General features: G+C 32.5%; 1 protein-coding gene across 3 annotated transcripts in view; it reads left to right on the top strand.

The window, feature by feature from the left end:
• Atf7ip (activating transcription factor 7 interacting protein) overlaps positions 1-22,762 on the top strand; it is a 104,362-nt gene that overhangs the window by 47,990 nt on the left and 33,610 nt on the right. For 2 of the 3 annotated variants that reach the window (XM_026414162.2, XM_026414159.2), the window contains exons 2-6: positions 1,849-3,374; positions 9,506-9,592; positions 10,929-11,074; positions 13,059-13,196; positions 20,206-20,271. In XM_026414162.2, coding sequence (XP_026269947.2) covers positions 1,856-3,374; positions 9,506-9,592; positions 10,929-11,074; positions 13,059-13,196; positions 20,206-20,271 — 1,956 coding nt within the window. In that variant the 5' untranslated portion in view covers positions 1,849-1,855. The remainder of the gene's footprint in view (positions 1-1,848; positions 3,375-9,505; positions 9,593-10,928; positions 11,075-13,058; positions 13,197-20,205; positions 20,272-22,762) is intronic. The other variant, XM_026414161.2, reaches the window with a different exon arrangement.

The following is a 22,762-nucleotide window of genomic DNA, read 5'->3' as shown; positions in this document are numbered from 1 at the left end:
ACTGATTAAACTTGAACCTCAAGTAAAAAGGTGGTAAATTCAACCTGCTCAAAAAAGTAAAAGAATAACAAATGAAACTAGAAAGCAGATGTAAAACAGAAATATTAGCCAAGATAAAATACAACACACAAATACACACAAACCCAACCTTTTTTGCTAACAACTTTTCTGTTATAATTACATACATACAGCTCACCCATAAAAATATACAGTTTACTGTTTTTATAGCATGTTCACAGAGTTATATAGCATGACCTCAGTCAGTGTTAGAACATCTTCATTACTCCATAAGGAAATCCTATACCTTTTAGCAGCTACCATTTCTTCCCAAACCCTCTGCCCTAGGCAATCACTGATTTACTTCCCATCTCTATAGATTTGCCTATTCTGAACAAATCATATAACTGAAGTCATTTAGTATGTAGTCTTTTGTGACTGATTTCTTTCTCTCAATGTATTTTCAAGATTAATCTGTGTTGTAGCATATGTCATTATTTTTTTCCTTATAAGACTGCATAATTTCCCATTGTATGGACATACTACATTTTTATTTATCTATTCATTGGTTTCTGAATATTTAGGTTTCTCAATTTTGGGTTATTATGGGTAATGCTACTTGCTGTAAGCATTTGTGGGTAAGTTTTTGTATGGACTTAATCTTTTTGTTTCTTTTGGGTGTATTCCTAAGAGTAAGAACTGCAGAGTCATATGGCAACTCTGTTTATCATGGTGAGGAACTGCCTGTTTTTCAAAGCAGCTGCACCATTTTACAGTCCCACCAGTATTGTTTAAAGGTTCAAATTTTTCTACATCCTTTCCAGAATTCAGAATTATCTTTTGTTACAGCTATCCTGGTATGTGTTATCTCATTGTGGTTTTGATTTGCATTTTCCTGATGACATATGGTGTTCAGCATCCTTTTCATGTTTATTCCTTATAGAGTATTCACTTACTGAGCTATTTTGTAGACAAGTCTATTCAAGACCTTTGTTTGTTTTTAAATTGGTCTATTTAGTTTGTGGATATGGGTGTGTGGATACATACATACATACACACATATATACATTTTATATATGTCTCTTATCAATATAGAATTTGCAAATGTTTTCTCCCATTGTGTGAATTGTCTTCACTTTCTTTTTAAAAAATATTTAAAATTTTTAATTGACAATGTCTTTTTTGATGGCAAATGCCTTGTTAACATTAAAAACTTCTGTTAATTTATAGTTAGGCTTGATTCACATATAATCTTTCCTTATATGTTCTTTAATTCTTCCTTTATGTCTTTTCCATCCCCTTCTGTTTTCATTTTTATACTTTTTTTTCCTAATTTTCTTCATCTGCTTTTTTATTTTCCTGTATCTCCTTTAGGTTCTATATATCTCACGTGGAGAATGAAAACTGGTCTTTTTATTTCTGTTTTTTTCCTAGTAAATTAATGTTCTAGTATGAACTGTTCACATTGTCACTCTTTTTGGGGGGGTAACAGGGATTGAACCCCCCCAGGGTGGCTTAACCACTGATCCATACCCCCAGCCCTTTTATAGTTTGTTTTTATACAGGGACTCCTTAAGTTGCTTAGGGTCTCAGCCCCCCAAGCCCCTGGTATTAGTATTACAGGGGTGCGCCACTGCACCCAGTAGTACATTGTCACTTTTGTAGTACGTAAATCTAGTAAATATGAAAATCAGTACACAGCAAGGATTAATTTTTTGGTTTGTTATTTCAAAATCATATGATGTAAGCTTTTATTCATTTATCAATTTGTACTATCAGTTTGTAGTAAGTCAGTAATTAGATAACTTCTGTTTAAATTATTAAACTAGTTTCTTTTTCTTTTTTTTAAAGATTCAAAATGGATAGTATAGAAGAACCTCAGAAAAAAGTCTTCAAAGCTCGAAAAACAATGAGAGTGAGTGATCGTCAACAACTTGAAGCTGTGTACAAAGTCAAAGAAGAACTGTTAAAAACTGATGTCAAGCTATTAAATGGCAACCATGAAAATGGAGATTTGGACCCAACCTCACCTTTGGAAAATATAGATTATATTAAAGATAAGGAGGAAGTGAATGGTATTGAAGAGATTTGTTTTGATCCTGAAGAAAGTAAAACAGAATGGAAAGAAATGTCCTGTATCCTAAATGTTAATGTAAAAAACAAGCAGGATGATAATTTAAGTTGTGAACCTTTGTCTCCTAAGAATATAACTCCTGAATCAGCCTCTAAACTGACCACTGAACCAGCTTCTGGTGATCCAGCCACTGTAGATCCAGACTCTGAAGAACTAGCCTCTATAGATCCTGCCTCTGGTGATCTATCTGTTGATCCCTCCTCTGCTGATCCCTCCTCTGCTGATCCCTCCTCCAGGGAGCCTGTCTCTGGTGATCTTAGCTCTGGTGATTCCACTTCTGGTGAACCGGTTTCTACTCAAGTGATTTCTGGTGAGCCAGTTTCTGGCGAAACTGCCTCTGGTGAAATAGGTTCTGGTGATCCTGCTTCTGATAATTCAGCCTCTGGTGATCTAGCTCCTGGTGAACTATCTTCTGGTGATCCTGCTTGTAGCGAATTGGCCTCTGATGATCTGGCCTCTGGTAAACTGGCCTCTGGTAAACTGGCCTCTGGTGAATTGGCCTCTGAACTGACTTCTGAATCAACCTTTGAAGCCACCTTTGAAGCCACCTTTGAACCAAGTTCTGTACCAGTTTGTGAACCAATTACTGAAACTGACAGTACAGGACAGAGTAGCAAAAAAGATGATGATTTTCTTGAAAAAAAAGATGATGATGAAAAGTTAGATCAAATTCAGTGTAAAGATTCATTTGATCAGGAAAAAAAAGGTGATAGTAATATTGGTGGCAGTGAAGAAGCTGCAGAAACAGATAATACAATTATTTGTTCAGATCTACTTCATGAAAATGAAAAGAAGGTAGAGGAAGATCCTATTACAGAGCTTGCTTTAGGAGAAGAGGCTATATCCAGCAGTATGGAAATTGACCATGGTGAAAAGAATGAAGATGAGAATTCTACAGACCTTGTAGAAAGCATTCATGAAAATGTTAAAAAAGACCACAAAAATGAGAATATCTTAGAAAGTGCAGATTCTATGGAGACAGATGAAATCATCCCTATTTTGGAAAAACTTGCTCCTGCTGAAGATGAACTTGCTTGCTTTTCTAAAACTTCTCTCCTTTCAAATGACGAGACAAATCCAGATTTGGAGGAGAAAATGGAAGGTTCTTTTGGATCTCCATCTAAACAAGAAAGTAGTGAGAGTTTACCAAAAGAAGCTTTTTTGGTCCTCTCTGATGAAGAGGATATTCCATGTGAAAAAGAGGAGTCTGAAGTTATATCACAAAATGAGACATGCTCACCAGGTTAGCAGATTATATAAGTTTTAAAGATTTTTATTAGCTTTTGCAACTGTTTGATAAAACATTCTGGTAAAGTTTTAAGTTTATATTAGTTTCAGAGGACGTTGAGAATGGTGGTGACTCTATAGAAGGATCTCTTAATGTATTCACAGAATTCATAATTATGAAATGCTCTCTCTGTGAGCAACATCATGGTAAATTCTGGAAAAGGGTATATAGATAGGTAGAAAATATAACCTGTTCACAAGTGACTTCTAGTCTAGGAACAGAGATAAGATGGACCAATATACCACTTTGAAAATCTAAATAAGTACATAATTGATCAAAGTCCTAGCAATTGTTTCTGGGTATCACTTAATGAACAGATTACAATCTAACAGTCTACTAGTTTATTTCCTTCAATTGTAACATCATGTTTTCAATTACTCTTCCCAGTAAAATCTTATTTTTAAATATATATATTTTTTTGACCAGGCAACAATACTACCATTGTTCGAAGCCAAAACTCTTGAAACTCGATTATCCATTCAACAAAGACTTTTTACTCATTTGTTTCCTCAGCCCTCTTGATTCTACCCAAGCTACTCTCTTCCTTTTTATCTTCTGAATGATCTCCTTCCCTTTCATGAGGTTCCTGTTACTTTTAGCTTAATTCCAAATTACTTATCAAAAGTGATAGAAACTTCATGATTTGATCAACACCTACATTTTCCATCTGGTAAAACCTTCTTCTTCTTCTTCTTCTTTTTTTTAAGGCTAACTGCTTTTGTGATCAAACTCTTGGAAGCATTATTCCTATATAAAACATTAATCTCCCTCAGACTACCATGAATACTTTTCTGTTCCTATAGTATGACATTCTCTTAGAGATCCCAGGAGGAATCTTGCTCAATAAAACAGAATGTCAGCTAGAAAACCTTTGTTTAAAGTGAAAACAGGGAGGTGAGACTAGTAGACAAAGAGGAAAACTTTAATATATCATTTTAGGTTTTGGAGGTAGAGTTTTTTTTTTTTTTTTTGATCATTATAAGATGACTTCATTTCCAAAGAACTTATGTAGAGAGGTTAGGTAGGCTCTTCTTGGTTCTAAGGATTTAAAGATACCCCCAAGATGCAGATAAGAATTTAATCACAGACCAAGGCTGGAAATACAGTGATAATGTTACATTGGTTTTCTGGGAGGGTAGGGGAGGGTAACTTTATGAGTGCACAGATGAGTTCAAGGAAGGCTTGCCTTTTGTTGTATGCATACCATAGGTTTTACTCCTTGTAATAGCAGTGTCATCTTACTCAGGAGAAAATTTGGAACCATTTTTTTTCCTCTCCTGTATCTCAGATACAATCCATTAGGAAATCCTGTTGGTACTGTCTTTGGAATGGGTCTGAAGTCCAGCCCATAATTGTTATCACCCCTGCTCTGAGCCACCAACATCAGGCTATAATGTTGCCTGGTACACCGTAAGTGCTCAGTAAATATTTGTAAAGTAAATGAATAATTGATAATGTCAGAGAAGCTTATCATGGGGGACCTTGGTTACAATGCTAAAAGCATTATGATGGCAATAGAGGGGCTCTTGAAGAGTTTCAAGTATAATTTATATTTTGGAAAGATAATAGGCAATAGTGTGGTGAAATTTATTAATCCATTCAGTAGGTATTTATACAAAATACAGCACTGGGACAAGTATTTCAGAAAGCATTATGGTAGTCTTTGTAAAGAAAAAAATCAGCAATTATAGCTTGTAATTTAATGAGTCTGTACATTTTATCTATGTCAAAATCTTGATGTTGGAGACCATCCATATAGTGCTGTTAAATTCAAAGAATGAAAAATAAGCCATCACATTGCATACTTTAAAATTTCAGTGTTGGGTTTATTTTTATTTGCCTTTAGAGTGTAATCTGATTCTATGCTTTTAGTTGGGTATGTTTTAATGGCAGATTTCATTTCTTAGCTAGTAACTGAACTTTAATTTTGTGTCTTCCCCTACCCTCTCTGATTTTGTTTATTGTAAGTTTAAGTAGTTTTTTCATTGGTTCTTAATCTACACTCTTTGTATGGCAGCAGACTCTCCTACATGTCATGGTGTGTACCCGCTGAGGCATTACTTGCATCAATTTGTTTGTTTTTGACTGATTTTTAATGTCATCAAAACACAAAATGATAAACTGAGGTACTAAAGTCTGACTTCAGTTCCTTTTCCAGCTACTGATGTTTATGTGGTATACTAATAGGAAAACAATACAAACCTGTCATTTTTAGGCACTTGTTTAGCAAGTTTGTTTTACATGCAGCAGTTATAATGTGTGTGACCAGCATCGAAAAATAGTGAAAGATGTTAGAAAGCAAATAGAAGAGCTATTTTGATTTTACAAAAATAAGAGAAAACTAACAACATATTGCAGGTGTACCTTAATAGGTCTGGAGATACTGTTGAATTGTTGCATAGTACTATTCAATAGCTGTTATTAAATCATTAAAATCATGGTCTGTTTAAGACCACTAGCAAAATAAAGATTTCTCTCTCTGGAAAAGTTTTTGATTTCTGTCTTGCTGGGCCTCTTCCTAGTTCCCAGGGAAGTGACGTTGATACTTATATTGTTAACTCCAAGGACATTTTTCTTTGTCTTTCCTTTTTATTCTTGGATGGCCTTTTAATGATGGCCCTTCAAACTTCATACTCTCCTAAGCTTTTGGGCTACTGTGCTCATCCCACTCACCTCTTTTTGATCCTTTTATTTCTTGTGGAGAAATAGGAAGATAGCATTTCTCCACTTCCTTTCTTTTCCCCCCTTCCCTTTTCATTTGATCTTTAAGATAAACTAAATAAACTATGAATGCCAAAGAATTAAAAAAAAAAAAAAAGGTAGATGAACACAAAATGAATAGAATTTGGAGTTTCCTTCTCTTTTTGCTTTAGGTTAGTAATGATAGAATTGGCATGATTTAGCCAGTTAAAATTTACTAATGATTTGTTGTCACTGTTGTATTAAGCTTAAATTGTTTTTGTCTCAACTCCATTTATATTTAGCTATTTATTATGTAATTAGCATTTCTTTGTGAAGCCTTATAGTCATATACAGTGGTGCATAAATTACAACTGGAAGTTTTCTGTATTAAGGGAAATGATGAAAGGGGGTTTGGGAAGAAAATTTAGAAAAATTTAGGAGTAGAATAGCTTCTGGACATTAGTTGGAGTTGAGTGATAAGATTATATAATCTCAGAGTGATTATAAATGGAGAAGAGAGCAGATTTGTAAGAACTGAGCTTTTGACATTTCAGTGTCTAGAGATTAGGGAGAATCAGCAAAAGAGACCAAGAAAGAACAGCTGTTATAGGAAGAAAATTTAAAAGAGATTTTAGTATTCTAGAAGTGTGGCCTATGGGTCCCATGTGTTTTTTAAGTTAAGTTTTACTGGAACATGGCCAGGGCTGTTTATGTATTGTGTATTTTTTATTGCTGATTCCTGAAAAGTAAGTAGTTGTATCAGAGTCCAAGTGACCCCAAGACTGAAAATATTTTTTTGGCCATTTACAAAAATAATTTGTAGACCTCTGATCAAAGGCAATAGTTTTATCCATTGTTTCCTTGAAATGAGGTTCTATAAAATATAGTTCTGATAATGGGAAACTAAATCCCCTAATGTAAATTCTATACCTTAATTCCTAACATACTTTTTTTCATCTTAATTTACTGAAACCTTACTAAAGATAATAGTTATCAGATAAGTATTTAACATTCAATTTATCTTAGCTCTTTGTCAGAGTATTTACTGTTACCAAAATCACAAGATCTGGTCCCTTCCTATAATAACCTTACTGTCTAGTATGGTTAAAAAGATTATAGAGCTATGTTCATGGAACATGCAACTAAGAGAACTTTCCCACTCATGATGAGGCTTTACTGAAGCAAACCGGAAGAGTTATAAGAGAAACATGTCCATAGGACAAGTTCTAAAAATACTTTCTTAACATAAATACTATATTTGGATGAGTTTTAGAAGCCCTAGGAAACTGTTGCAATTGGGTATAAAATTTTGTACCAGGGCCTTTGATTATTAAAATGTTTGAAAAAAGGCCACTTCCAGTTCTCTAAAGACCTTGTGGACAAAACTGTTAAATGAAAGATGAGCCTTACCCTTCTTTTAAAAATCTGTTGGCCTGGCATAGTTGTGCATGACTTGTGATCCCAACATCTTGGGGAAGATGAGGCAGGAGGATCACAAGTTGAACACCATCCTCATAATGAGATTGTCTCAAAAAGACTGGAAATGTGCTCAATGGTAGATTGCCCCTGGGTTCAATGCCCATTCCTGCCCCCTCCCCCACCAAATCTGTTAATACCATTTTTCTCACCCAAGTTCTTTCTTTGACACATAATTCTAGCATAAAGTTTAATCCTATTAATCTTTTCTGAAATGTCAGTGAATGTTTCTGGTAATATCTTATGGGCATATCTGGAAAAAGGGAATTGGGTGATAGGAGGAGATTTTTGAGTAAAGTAAAAGAATCTCAATTTAAAACTTACATATATAAGAGGAGAGAGCGCTAATGTATACATAAAAGAGGAAGACCAGACAATGCCAGTTTAATTCTGTGTTCTAGATTCTCTAGCTTCTAGTTATCCTAATTGGTTGGAGCCATAGCTAATTTTGTGCCTTTGGTGATGTGAGGATTTGCCAAATGAAGACTATGTAATTAAACCTTTTATCTCAATTACTTTGTATCTTTGAAAACTCTAGTGCCTAGAAAGCTTAGGAGAAATTACCAGCCTTTAGAATTAAAAATCAGGAAGATTTGGAAAAATATAGAGAAAAATGTGTTGTAATGAGTTTGTAATCCATCTACAAGAATGCAAAAAACAAATTTTTATTTCACTGAAATGAGTTAAGAAAAGAGATCCTAAAACATTTATAATAAACAAAGGGTAGTAAAGGGAAAATCAATTTTTTACTACTCATTAAAGTTCAAAAATAGTTTTAGTGGTATTTATGTATAGTATTACCTTTAGTGAGACCCTGCTTTAATGAGGAAAAAATTTTTTTGAGCTTTAATAAGTTCATTAATGATCCTCATCTTTGTTTACTTTCACCTAAAAGGTCTTTTTAAATGTTTTAACCTTGACTTCTACCATTAAGACTGTCGTGATTAAAACTCTGATTCTTTGAAGAAAAAAAGTCTCCTCATACTCTTTTATAATGCTTATATACCTTGTGATTGCTTATTTAATTTTAGTTGTAGAATATGATAAAGCATGATATGTTTTATTAAAGCCACCAAAGGACCACTTCAGTAAAGTCAGGGGAAAAGAAGTCCAAAATAATGATTTATTTTTCTCCTTTATTTCCCACTTAAGTTAGTTGAGTATACATAGATTGACCAAAGGTGGTTTCTGGTACCTCTTGGATTTTATTTGTTGTTAACACAATATAATTGTATAAACATTGTTAGTAATATTTTTTGATAGCACTATTTGTTACATTTTATATGCCTCTTTTGAAAATTACTTAACCTTCCCAAACATTACTTTCCTCACCTGTATGATGGCAAAAATACTGCTTATAGTATAGGATTATATTGAAGCTATGACTAATACATGTCAAGCACCAAGCTTGGTTGCTGACATTGCTATCAAATATAATAGTACCATTTCTCAGTAAAGTTTTTTAACAAATTATAATAAGGATAGCCTTTACATTTCATTGTTTATGAACTATCCTGTAACCGTTAAAATAACTTAATGATTCTACCTTTCTAGTAAAAATATTAGTTGTTTTGACTTTATCAGTAGTTTCTAATATTTTTTTGTGATTTTTAGGGAAATCGCAAATTATTTAGTTTTAATAGTAGCAAAGGAATCTAAATGTTTTACAGTAGTTTTCAGATTTTATTAATGTTATTGGTGATGGGAAATACTGAGTAAGTTTACTTGTTTTAAAATCTGTACTTTTTTTTTTTCAGGTAGAGTTTATTTTGATTGTAGAACAGTTGAATGTGGACTTGGTCATTTATTTCTATCAGTATGTGTTATAATTTTATTCCCAAAATTTTACTGAATAGTTAATAAAAAATATAAATGGGCTGTTATGAATTCTAATAGAAACAAAATTTTCTTTTCTACTTTTGTTCCAGCAGAAATAGAAAGTAATGAAAAGGACAGCAAACCTGAGGAAGAAGAGCAAGTGATAGATGAAGAAAATGAAAGACCTTCTGAGAAAAGTATGAATATACAAATAAACTTGAACTACTTTGAAAAATAATAATTCATTGTTTCTGATTTTAGAAAAAATGTAATATTATTTTTTTGCCCATGATATGGTTGTAAATTTTTGTAATTTAAGTAAGACATAGTGAATCTATTTTGGTGATGACCAACTCAAGGATCTTTGAATGTATTATTTTATACTTGAATGTAGTATTTACATTTTTAATAGTTCACAAAAAGATTTAAGCGTACAACTTGAGTTAGTATCATTCATTGTTTCAAAAGAAAAGATATAGGCTTACAACTTAAGGTAGTATCTGTGTGTCTTGAGGGAAATTGTTTTAGATTTAAGTTGAGACAATCTAAATAATTAAATAATTTGATGATATTAGTATATTTTTAAGTCTTCATTTTCTTAAGCTTCATGGGAAGGGAAGTGATGGGATGAGGTTTCTAGAAAGATTACTGAGCTAGATATCAGGAAACCTGGGTTCTATAATTCTTCCTGCCATGCTGCTCTCCATGTATGACTCTGGGCAAGTTATTACTATATAATATATAAAGTTATAGAACAGAAATGTATTTTAAAAATAGGCACACTCATTATGGGTATAGAGTAAGGAGGAGAGGCTTTGGATAATCATATAAGAGTATTTGCCTCAAAGGGTGGAATTTTAGTGTTTTCATTTTTTTAGATATTGAAAAATAAATCAACAAAATTTGCTTATGAAATCATGAATGTTAACAGTATTTGAAGTAGGAATTTTCCATGTGAAGATCTTTAATATCTGTTCTTTACAAATGTACCTTTATAATGACATTAATTTTTATATATTTGAAATTCATTAGGATATATTAAAAATAACTATTACAATATTATTTTCCTAAGGCCAATGATTAAGAATTTTTCTTATGTTTACTGAAGAGGATGAATTACATAATTCGAGCTGTTGATAGAATTTGGCACGAGAATGAATACTGTATTTTTCCAGAGAATTCATTTCACTATGAAATATAGCAAAGGGAATAAATGTAAAATGACTTCTACCTTCTTCATGACACAGTTGTTAGGTAGTTTTCCATATTAATATGAAAATTTCAAGGAAAGAGTGTTTTGTGTTTACAGTATCCATGTTTAGTTTATCCATTAGAAAGTTCTTATTTAGCATAGTGAAACTCATTTCAAGTTTAAAGCTAGAAGGTACATACCTGCTTTTCTGATCTCAAAACAATTCATAAAATAATTGGTTGAGAATGCTATTGTGATAAAAACAGTATTTTGCTGCAAATGGAAAAGGCTTTAGTTCTGTAATAAAAACAGTTGACCCATCATTGTGTTTTTGTTCTCAGATGAATGTTCTAGAAGAAAACGTTCTAAGTCAGAGGACATGGACAATGTACAGTCCAAACGTCGTCGATATATTGAAGAAGAATATGAAGCAGAATTTCAAGTAAAGATTACAGCCAAAGGAGACATTAACCAGAAGCTTCAAAAGGTATTGTAAATAATAAACCATATTGAATAAAAAGTACCACTGTCTTTATTCTAAATTTTTTACATTATAGCATTGTGTGTTTTAGTTATACATCCAGTTTATCATAGAAACAGAGAACTTGAAGAAAGTGGTTATGGAGTTTATGATTTTGCTTGATAAATTTAAAATTCCTTCTGACTGACCACATGATTTTTTTAAGAGATGGTAGTGATTATCAAAATGAAAGGTAGATATGATGACATTTCTTTATTTGCTTTTGTAACAAAACTGAATAATGTTCGAGATTTTCTTTTTTCTTCCCATATTGAAATTAATTTTATACTAAAAGGAAACAAGAGTTTTTTGTATTAATATTTTAATCTTTATAATATGCTTGTTTGGTGGTTATAGGTCTATACTTACTAAAATCTTTGTCATGTATGTTAAGATTAATATTAAGAATGGTTGGGAGAGACTGTGGAAAGGGAATATATAAAGATTTTGGAAACCTCCCCCTAGATCTGTTATGACAGAGATAGAAATAATGAAAATATTGAGTACTTTCTGTATTTTTCAAAATATGTTCATAAACCTTTATAACAAGTGCATTTTGTAGAGCGGTGTATGAAATTCAGATGATACTATTTTTCCCAGATCTCTCTCTCTCATATTCATTCATATATATATATAGTGAAATTATAAATCACAGTTATTCCTCTAAGATACAGTACAAATAACTACACTTTCCAGAAAGAGGCAATGAGAGAAAAGTGATAGTGGTATCTTTGTCTCCAGTTTCTTTTTCTTTGGCCTATATAATAATAATACTAAAGTTAAATGCATGATACATTGTGGAACCAACCCAGATGCCCTTCAGTAGATGAATGGATAGGGAAACTTTGGTGTATATATACACGATGGAACATTACTCAACATTAAAAGAGAATAAAATCATAGCATTCATAGGTAAATGGATGGAGTCAGAGAATATAATGCTAAGTGAAATAAGCCAATCCCCCAAAACCAAAGGCCGGATGTTTTCTTTGATAGGAAGATGCTGACTCATAATGGTAATGGAGGGGTAGCATGGGAGGAATGGAGGAATTTTAAATAGGGCAAAGGGAAGGGAGGGGAAGAATGAGGGCAACAGAATAAGAATGATGGTGGAATAAGTTAGACATCAATACCCTCTGTACATGTATGAACACACTAATGGTGTGAAATACTTACTGTACAATCAGTGAGTTGAAAAATTGTGCTGCATATGTGTAATATAAAATGAATTGCATTGTGCCATTGTGTATAACAAATTAGAATAAATAATAATAAAAAGAACAAATAAAATATTAAAAAAAGATAGATGCACGAAAGAAGTTTAAAAACTTACATGTTCACTGGGAGTTTACTCCTTTAGAATAGTGCTAACTCAGGTATCACAGTGTCCTTTTTGTTGTGGGTCCATAATGATTTAATGTGGGAATTTTGAATACATTTAGCAGAGTTTTATAGAATATGATGTTGAATTATTATTCCTAGTATATATCACAGAAATATCAGTCTGTAACAACTAGAATTTTTTCTTTTTTTTTTTTCCAAAGAGATAATAAGAATTGAACTCAGGCTTTGTGCATGCCTGTTAAGTGCTTTACCACTGAGCTACATCCCCAGCCCTAGACTATACAGTTTTTAAACTGATCTTTAACTAGTTTTCAGTAAGTGGTTTGAGCATGGTAATGGGATATGAGAAGAAAATGCTCAACTTTCATTTTCAAGATTTCACCCTCTAGAAATTTTCTATTTTTAGTATATGCCCCCCCATTAGTTAGATAACTTTATATATATGGAAGTAGAGAATTTCATTAGATAGCATTGATTTTCGGATTTTATTCATTAAATTAGTTAAGCATGTTTTATTCTATTTAGCTAATACATTATTATTAGTACTTTCATTGTTCTGGGCTTGTTGAATTGCCTTTGTGTAACAAAGGAATATGTGTTTCTTTAGGTGATACAATGGTTGCTGGAAGAAAAATTGTGTGCATTACAGTGTGCTGTATTTGATAAGACTTTGGCAGAACTCAAGACACGAGTAGAAAAGATTGAATGTAACAAAAGGCATAAAACAGTTCTTACTGAACTCCAGGTTTGTATGCTGACTTTAATTATATCATCATTTTTATAATTTGTCTTCTGAAATATATATTTGAAGTTGACTATTTTACTCAACTTACATTTGTTCTTTTAAATTCTAAATATAAGAAATAAAAGTAGTCTGTATTACTTTGCTAGGGCTTCTGTGAAAACAGTACCATAAATTGGGTGACTTTATCAACGGTAATGTATAACCTCACATGTAATGTGTAACATTCTATTCTGGAGGATAGAAGTCCTTTCCTCTGGTTTTTGTTGGCTTGCTAACAGTCTTTAATGTTGCTTGTCTTGTGGTGGCATTACCTCAGTCTCTGGCTATATCTTTTCTTGGTAAACATACATCTCTGTATGTTTGTCCAAATTTCTCTCTTTTTAAAGACACCAGTTGTATTAAATAGAGGTCCTCCCCACTTCAGTTAGACTTTATCTTAACTAATTTTCTCTGCAGTGACCCTGAGTTTCTAGAGGTTCAGACTTTAATGTAGGGGGAGTTCCTTTAGTTAAACCATAGTTATCTAACTTGTTTTTTTTTAACTTTTAATTTTTTTGTCATTGAGGAAAGGCTAGCATCTAGCATGCCATAATATATACTAATTATTTGTAGAGTATTCTTTCTATGTTCTGTGTGGATCTTATGTTTTAATGTATGAGTTTACTAATCTATATCCATTAATAATTAATAATTACTACTTTTGGCTTCTGGTAAGTGAAATGAATACATAGTGAAATGCTATAGTAGTTTGTTTCATTCCAAAGCTAAGAAATTAGAAAATTTAATCAGTATATTCATTCTGTCATAAGTAAAAATATGGTTTCTATTATCCTATTTTAAGTGTGAGCATAGTCTAAAGAATTTTGATTTGTAAACCACAGGGCCTTATCTTACAAATGAGGGAGAAGTGATCCCTGAAAGTTAAATCTCTTTTTCAGTTAAAAATCAATCAGAAGTCTCATGGTTGCAGCTAAATATGAGTAAAATTTAGATGTGTTATAGCTTCTAGGCTAAAAGTTATTTCCTTGGTTTCATACTGGATTTTTTGTTTGTTTTGTATAAGACTTTAGTAGTAATAATCTTTATTATTAACTAGTAATGAAGTCTTTGTGATAATTTTGTAATGGATCATTTAGAGCAATAGTCCTGGTCTTTTACCTTTATCAGGTTTTTCTATAGAAATAGTATGGTCTAATTATTAAACTCCATTTTGCTTGTTGAGAATTTTGAATTAAAACTGAAAATGTGTGAAGATTTAAAATAATTCTTTGTTTCTCAGAAGTCCCCTGGTTGCAGTTATTTTGTGTTTTTAAAACCTTAGTTTTTAATTTCTTTCTTGTTCATTTAAGATGCAAGTCCAAATCTCTTAACTTAATGTTTTTTTGCACTTCAGTGTTTCTTTGTAGCCTCAGACTCTGAATATTTCCAACACCAAACCATTTTCTCCACAAATGCATTCCCTTTCTCTTTGTTCTTCTGGGTGACAGTTTTTTAATTCTTAGAAAAAGTTTGAAGGAACATCTTCCCATTATGGTTCTTATTGGCAGTCCTTCAGTTCTTGGAAGCCAACTCCTCTTTGTCATTTTACGTATACATTGAATTGCCAAATTTCCAGTTTTTATTTCCTAAAAGATCTGTGTCTCTGTTACTATATTTAGGTGTGGCTACTCAACATTCAAAAACCAACACTCGGGTAGATGAAGTTAGTAGGAAAGAAATCAGTTTTATTCAAGGGAATAAGGGAATAATACAAGGGAATAAGGTAGAAGGGCTATTGTTATCATAGTCTATCAAGAACTTAGGGACACAAAGCACTTTCATAGGAAGGGAAAGAAGGAGCAAAGGATAATGGGCAGAAGACTTATATGCATTGAGTCCTACATCCAGGCTCAATCAGTATCTCTGTCATTCAGCGTGTTTTTTTTCATTGTTTTTCTGCCAGAACATCCTTGGGATAGTAATCCACCTTTATCTCCTAGGCTAGTCACTATAATTTAGGACAGGGGAACAAACATTATTTTTCCTCCAAGCTAAACATTATTCTACTTAAAAAAAAAATTGTTTTGTAGTTGTAGGTGGACAGCATGTCTTTATTTTGTTTATTTTTATGTGGTGCTAAGGATCGATCCCAGTGCCTCACAAGTGCTCTGCCACTGAGCTACATACAGCCCCAGCCCACATTATTCCACTTTTAATTAAACAAGATTAACAGTTCATTGGCCCATATTTTGATGTTATCTGAAGACCATTAGATGTTCTTGGTTCTGTAAATCTAGAGTAAATTTACTGATTAATTAAGTTTTAGGATTCATGTCTTTTTAGTACCTTTCCCAGGAATGGCTAACCTTGTAGTTGATCATTAAGATACAAAAAGCATCTTTTGCTGGAGAATAGGGGAGATAGCAAAAAGCAATATTTTTAACCTACTGGATAACTTCAGAGGTGTCACCTACACCCAAGCCAGCAGGAGACAAATAATGTATTGCTGTGTGACCACCAAAATTCACAATTTTTAAAAGTTAACTAAAAGCAAGTGAAAATAGAGGTTTTATTTGGTTTTTCCTTTAGTAAACTGTCATTTTCTATTAGGCCATAAGTAGTAAATTCCTTGATTGATTACTAGTTTTTGAGTTTTGGCTGGTACTTCCAAAACATTATGCTAGTCTTTCTAAAATACTGCTTTCTTCACTTTTTGGTGTCATAATTTTCCTCAATTGTGTACCACTCAATGTAATATTCATTTGGTTTTTAATCTCAATCTCATAGTTTTTGATCCAATTTTCTTAATACTCACCCATTGCTTTACTGTCCTGAGAATGTTAATGTCCATAGAATTTTTATTTCAAGTTTTCAACTTCATAGTTTTTGCTGGGTATGATGGCAAACGGCTGAATCCCAGCAACTCTGGAGGCTGAGGTAGGAGGATCGCAAGTTCAGACTAGCGTCAGCAACTTAGTGAGGCCCTGTGCAACTTAGTGAGACCCTGTCTTAAAATTTAAATAAAATGGGCTGGGATGTAGCTCAGTGGTAAAGCACCCATGGGTTCAATCCCCAGTACCAAAAAGCAAACTCCACTTCATGATTTCCCTTATTCAATCACCCTTAATGATCTGCCCTCACCATGCTATTTTATTAAATGTTAACAAGCTAAATTTAGTTGTCATCTCTTTCTGTGTTTTCATAATATTAAGCTTTTTTATAGAATTAAAATTCATATGATAAAACCCCTATTTCAAAGTGTACAATCATTGGGATATAGTATATTCACATCATTGTATCCATCTCTAGGTCCAAATCATTTTGTCAGCTTACAACAAAACTTTGTGTCCATTAAACAGGTACTTCTCATTTCCCCTGCCCCTAATCTGCTTTCTGCCCCTAAGCACTAATCTGTTTTCTGTCTCTATTGATATATCTATTTTGTATATTTTATATGAGAGAATCATATAGTATGTGACCTTTGTATCTGTCTTCTTTCACTTAGGATAATATTTTCCTAATATAATGTTGCAGTATACATTAGTGTTTTATCCCTTTTTATGACTAAATGATTTCCCATTATATGGAGATATATGTGTACACACACATACACACATAATATTAGCAACTCTGGAAATCAAATTTTTTTCCTCCTTCCTAGGTTTTGTTTTATTTATTATTATGAATTACTGTTTGTTTATTAACTTGTTGAAACTTACTTTCCAACTGCTTAAAAATATGTATTAGTTGTATATGGCCACTGAAGTCTGTATTTCATTATCTTAGGGGTCAGGTGGTATTTTGACAGTTACCCTTCAGTGCTTAGTGGAACCTTAATAACTTCGTTTTTTGAACATGCCTGAAATTTTACTATCAATTTATTTTCAATCTAAAGGCTAGACAAAGGTGAAAGCTTAGAATCCTTTTAGACCTCCACTGAATTCTGCATCCTACTTTGGGCATATGTATGATTTTTTATATTTCCTCTTATATTCAAGAGCTCTTAACCTTTTCCCCCACCCTCTTTCAAAAAGTTATTATCACATATTAATAGTGGATCATTGGAAACATTTTTCACTTACATTGAGAATGAGAAAAGGATTGGTAACATATGTTACTATTTAGAGCTTTATTGGAAGTCTTTGGGCAATGCAATGAGACAGGAAAAAGAAATAAGTAATTTGGTTAAAATAGGAACCTGGTGGAATTAACTTGGTGTAAACTATTGGATGAAGAAGGAAATTTAGAATCTACTTGATATAAGGACAACATAGTTTTCCTATACATTAGTAATAACTGATTTAAAAATATGAGGGAAAGGTTTCACATATAGTAGTTGTTTCATGAAAGTACTTAAACATAAACCTAAAAAAAATTCAAGATTCTGTTGAAGAAAACAGTAAAAGAAAACATGAGTCAGTTGTGATACACCAAGTTCATAGATAGCTAGCAGTGCTTGGTTCTTCGCAAATCAGCATACAAATTCAAAATTTCAACCTGATTTCTTAGGGAAATGGAAAAGCTGTTAATATTTCATTGGTTATGGCTTAGAAAAATATCATTTTAAGTAGTTTTAACTGAAAATAGTTACTTTACTCTTCTTTTTGATCCCTTCCCTGATCAACGAAGTGAACCTAGGTGGCCTAATTAATGCAGGGGACAATTTTGAATAATAGATAACATGTCTGTTTGTTCACTAGCTTTTTAAAAAGTACTGTGTTTTATTATCAGGCCAAACTAAATGCACAATTAACTCTTTTTAGACAGTTGTTTTCTAAAAGGTTGCTTGGTAAAATATGCAAGGAAATTACCATTTATGTGACTCCCAGCAGTTGATGTGCCCTATATTTAAACAACTACCATTGTTTCATTACACAAAAAAAGTATATGTATACCTAAGAAAGAATTCAAGAAAAAATGAAATAGAATTAATAACCAAAGACTATAATATGCTGGGTGCAGTGGTACATACTTATAGTCCCAGCTACTTAGGAGCTTAAGCAGGAGGATCACTAGAGCCCACCCAGGAGATTGATAACAGCCTGGGCTACATATTGAGGATCCCCCAAAAAAACATAAAGTACATAATAATAGAATATTACTTTGCTAAATTTACAAATATGAATTTTTATACATTTTGAAAGTTTCACAGAATACTTGCCAAAATAGATATCCTAGTCTTAGACACATTGTCAGATATTTTGAATTATAATAATAATAAAAAGGAATTGTTCAGTTTTCTATATAATAACAAACATCTGCCCTTTAATTTCCTTTTTATATTGTCAGAAGACAGTAAATCAGTGTCTATATTTTGATTTTTTTTCACTCTACTACCAATAATATTTTCTAATAGTTTTTTAAATAATTTGAATACTACAGATACAGATACATTTAAGAATGTGAGTACATATTACATATATGAAAGCAAAGTCTTTCTCTTTACCTTCTCCCCCACTTTCTTCCATTTGTGGCTTATAGAGGTAACCACTTTTAACTTTGGCATGTTTTTCTATACTTTTTCCATCTATGTGACATATATAAATGATTTGCTTTCATGTTTTAGTAAAAATAGAATAATAATAGTTTACATACTATAGTTTATGGAATGTCCACTCAGATAACCTGACTAAAGAAAAAAAAATGAAAGCTATTTTGCATAAGTTGGGGTAAATACCTTCCAACATATATGCTTAGAAAAAAATTACTTGAAATATTTTAAGAAATATTTAGAAAGGCAAATCCACATTAAGGATATGAAATCAGACAGCATGTTCCTAGCTTTAATAATATTCATAAATAAGTCCTGAAGAGAGACACCTTTGAGAGTCAGGGATAATTAATTGTCTAGACCTTATTTGTAGACTATAAGTGACTACTACTTTTTGAAAGAAACCTTTAAAGTAAATAGCACTGTTTAATGATACGAATAAAATATTGGATAAAAAAATTCTTATACAGCCCTCATGATCCTAGAAGTTAATTTTAATATTCTTGAAAGTGTCTTGAGTATAAAATGCCAGCATTAGCAGCAACAGCAAAAACAGATGCAAATGAATACCACATCTATGTCTTAGTGAAAGGCTGAAAGGAATTACTCCCAAATATTCATGTGGTGATATAACTGATCAACCAACCTACCCACCCATCTTCCTTCCTTCCTTCCTCTCATGCTCCCTTCCTTCCTCCCTTTCTTTCTTTTTCTGTTTCATGCCCTGCCCCCCCCCCCCATATTTCTTTTGGATATATATTTGGGAAAAATATGTAATAAGGCAATTTTATAAGCAGAACAAACAATAATTAATGTTAATACTAACAAGTTAACATCATCAGATTTTTAAACATTAATAGAATGTAAATTGTTTCCAAGAGCAAATATGAGCCCTCATCTAAACTGCTATTGAAAGTATCAATTAATAAAGCCTTTCTAAAAAACATTTAGACAAAATTCTTAAGAATATATTCTAGCCCCTCCAATTCCACTTTTGTATGTTCTAAAGAAATAGTCTGAAGTGAGAATGAAATTATTAGTGTATTTGATAATGACAGAACATTGAGAAACCTTCAACCTACCCAGTGGAAAAGAGCATGTGATTCAGTACACTGTACATATATCCAAGTAGTTTTGGCAAGGGATCTTTTATGACTCACATATATGCCCAGAATGTCATTCTCAGTAAGTAAATTGCATATGGTTGCAACTGTGTTGAAAAATAACACAAAACACAAGGTTTCCTGTTTGGAAACATACTGGTGTGTGAGCAAACACCCCTAGTTCTGAGAGTAAACCAATTAATCTTCTAATGAAGAGTATTTGCATCTGGTTCAGGGTTCACTAGTTTTCATATAATTATCTGTATTTTTCAAGTATGTATTTTACAATCAGCTTGCTTTACTTTGCTCTTAACTGTCTTATTGAGGTTCCTGTTATCTGTGGGTTTTGTTTTTTTGTTGTTATTGTTGTATATGCATGGGTTCTTTTTTATGGCATATTGCCACTTGATTTCTTTTTATTTTTGTTTTCTTTCAGGCCAAGATAGCCAGGTTAACCAAACGCTTTGGAGCAGCCAAAGAAGATCTTAAGAAAAGACAAGAAGTAAGAGTTTCATTCTTGCATAAATACTGCTTAGCTCCAAGTGGTAATCTCAGGAAATGCTAAGTTGGGATGAAACTTTTTCTTTTCTACCAGTATTAAATTTGTTTTTAAGGTATACATTATGTTATTTCTGAAGCTGAAGCTCTAATACTAATAAACTCTTTCAATATTGTGATATGTCAAATTTTATGTTAATTTGTCCGATGATATAGCATTCTTAAAGCTGTATTTTCTATTGTTAAAATTACTTTGCCTTTTTTAAACATTCTTGTTTTAGTTTTTTTATCATTTTTCCTGAAGTATTTTAGTATTCCACTTCCTCTAGTAACTCTTCTCTTCTTATCTTCCCCTTGTAGTCATCTGTTATATTATTATTGTAAAATATTGAGTCATTTTGTTGCCATAAACACTTTGAATATTTTTTTGAGTAGACAGTTAAGTCTAAACATCATTAGCATAGTATTTGTCCACTATAGTGTGGCTTTTACTTTTTGTTGTTTTCTTAATATCATTTATTTATTATTCCATTTTCTTTATTATTCACTTTTTTGGGGGGCGGTACCAGGGATTGAACTCAGGGTCACCTGACCACTGAGCCACATCCCCAATCCTATTTTTTATATTTTTATTTAGAGACAGGGTCTCATTGAGTTGCTTCGTGCCTCATATTTTGCTGAGGCTGGCTTTGAACTCTCTGTCCTCCAGCCTCAGCCTCCCAAGCCACTGGAATTACAGGTGAATGCCACCGTGCCTGGCTAGTTCTTTTGATCTTTATTTTAAAAAACCCAACTCTTATTTTGATTGACTTTTTCTATTCTCTATTTCATATACTTCTGCACATTTCATTTAATTCTACTTAATCTTCATTCTTTATTTCCTGCTTCTAATTATTGTTCTTCCAATTCTTTGAAGTGTTAGGTTGATTTTTTTTTTTTAATCTGAGATACTTCTTCTATTTACTGCTGTTCCCTTCCCTGCTTTCACTTCACAAACTTTGTTCTGTTATGTTTTCACTTGTCTCAAGATATTTTTACTTCATCATGATTTCTTCTTTTACCTGTTGGGTTTTCAAAGAATGTGTTTAATTTACATGTATTTGTGACTTTCCTATTGGCCTTCTGCTGTTGATGACAGGTTTTATCCCATTGTGACCAGAATAGATTTTTAGCATGATTTCATTCTTCTTAAGTTTGTTTAGATTTGTTTTGTGACTGTTAACATGTTCTTAAGAATGTTCCGTGTGCATTTAAGAAGAATGTGTTTTCTGTTGTTGTAAGATATAGTGTTCTGTATGTGTTCATTAGGTCCAGTTGTTCACTAGTATATTAAGTCCTATTACCTTATTAGTTTTTTTGTTTAGATGTTATATACCTCATTAAAATTTCCACTATTACTATGTGGCCATCTACTTTCAGTTCTTTCAGTGTTTGATGTTATTTGAGGGCTCTGATGTTAGGAGCATATATACTTAAATGATTGTTTTACCTGATGAATTGACCCTTTTATCATTATATAATGATTTTTGTTACCTGTTTTGACAGTGCTGACTTAAAGTGTTAAGTTCAGCCACCCTATTTTCATTACCAGTTGCACAAAATAATTGTTTCTTCTGTTTTCACTTTCATCCTTGTATATGTCCTTAGGTTTAAAGTGAGTCTTCTGTAGACAGCATACGGTTGGATAAAATCTGTATTTTATATTTTAAGCCATCCTGATGTCTTTTGATTTAAGGTGTTTTATCCATTTGCATTTAAAGCATTTATTGTCTGTCTGCATTAATGTAACCTCTTTCAGGCCATAGGCAAGCTGAGGTCCTTGCCAATAGTCTTTGAGGTACCAGGGCAGCAATTGTACCACAGCCACACTCTGCATTCCAAGTCAGGTTTCTGCATGGGCTAAATAAAAACATGTGCCTTAAGCATCCTGTCAATTAGTTGGATGTAAGTTCCACCCTTCTCCTTCCTTCTTGATGGAGAAGCCTTGATTGTGCTGTTCTGTGCTGTGCTGTGTGGGAGGTTGTTGGGATATAGTAGGTAAATGCAGTATACTTTGTTACTCTTTTCAATTTACCTCCTTTTGGCCTTGTATTTGCCTAGGGTGCTTTAATGTGTCTACTCATTTCTAGAATTCTCACAAAGGCATTCTGATCTTCACATTGTTAAGTAATTGTCTCCATTAAGGAAGGAGGGCCTGGGGATTTTTATTCTATCATCTTGCTAATCCCACAACTCCACAATATGACCCCTTTCCATATTCTAAACCAGTTGTTTATTCTCTGCTTTCGCTCTTCTTTTTCCTGTTTTTCTCTTAACATTTTTTTTCCTTTATCTTAACCTTTTGGGAATATAGTAATTATTCAAAGACCTGTTTGAAGATGCATTCTTTTCTCCCAGAACTTTAATTTTTAAAAAAATTCCTTTGGTATTAATCTGTTTTTTAAATTTGCTTTTCTATTTGTTTCATGTGTATTTATCTTAACAGCCAAATTTAA

This window comes from Urocitellus parryii, chromosome 5, assembly GCF_045843805.1.
Source record: "Urocitellus parryii isolate mUroPar1 chromosome 5, mUroPar1.hap1, whole genome shotgun sequence".
Taxonomy (NCBI): domain Eukaryota; kingdom Metazoa; phylum Chordata; class Mammalia; order Rodentia; family Sciuridae; genus Urocitellus; species Urocitellus parryii.
The sequence above is the reverse complement of the archived record's forward strand: the minus strand, read 5'-3'. Positions and strand labels throughout refer to the sequence as shown.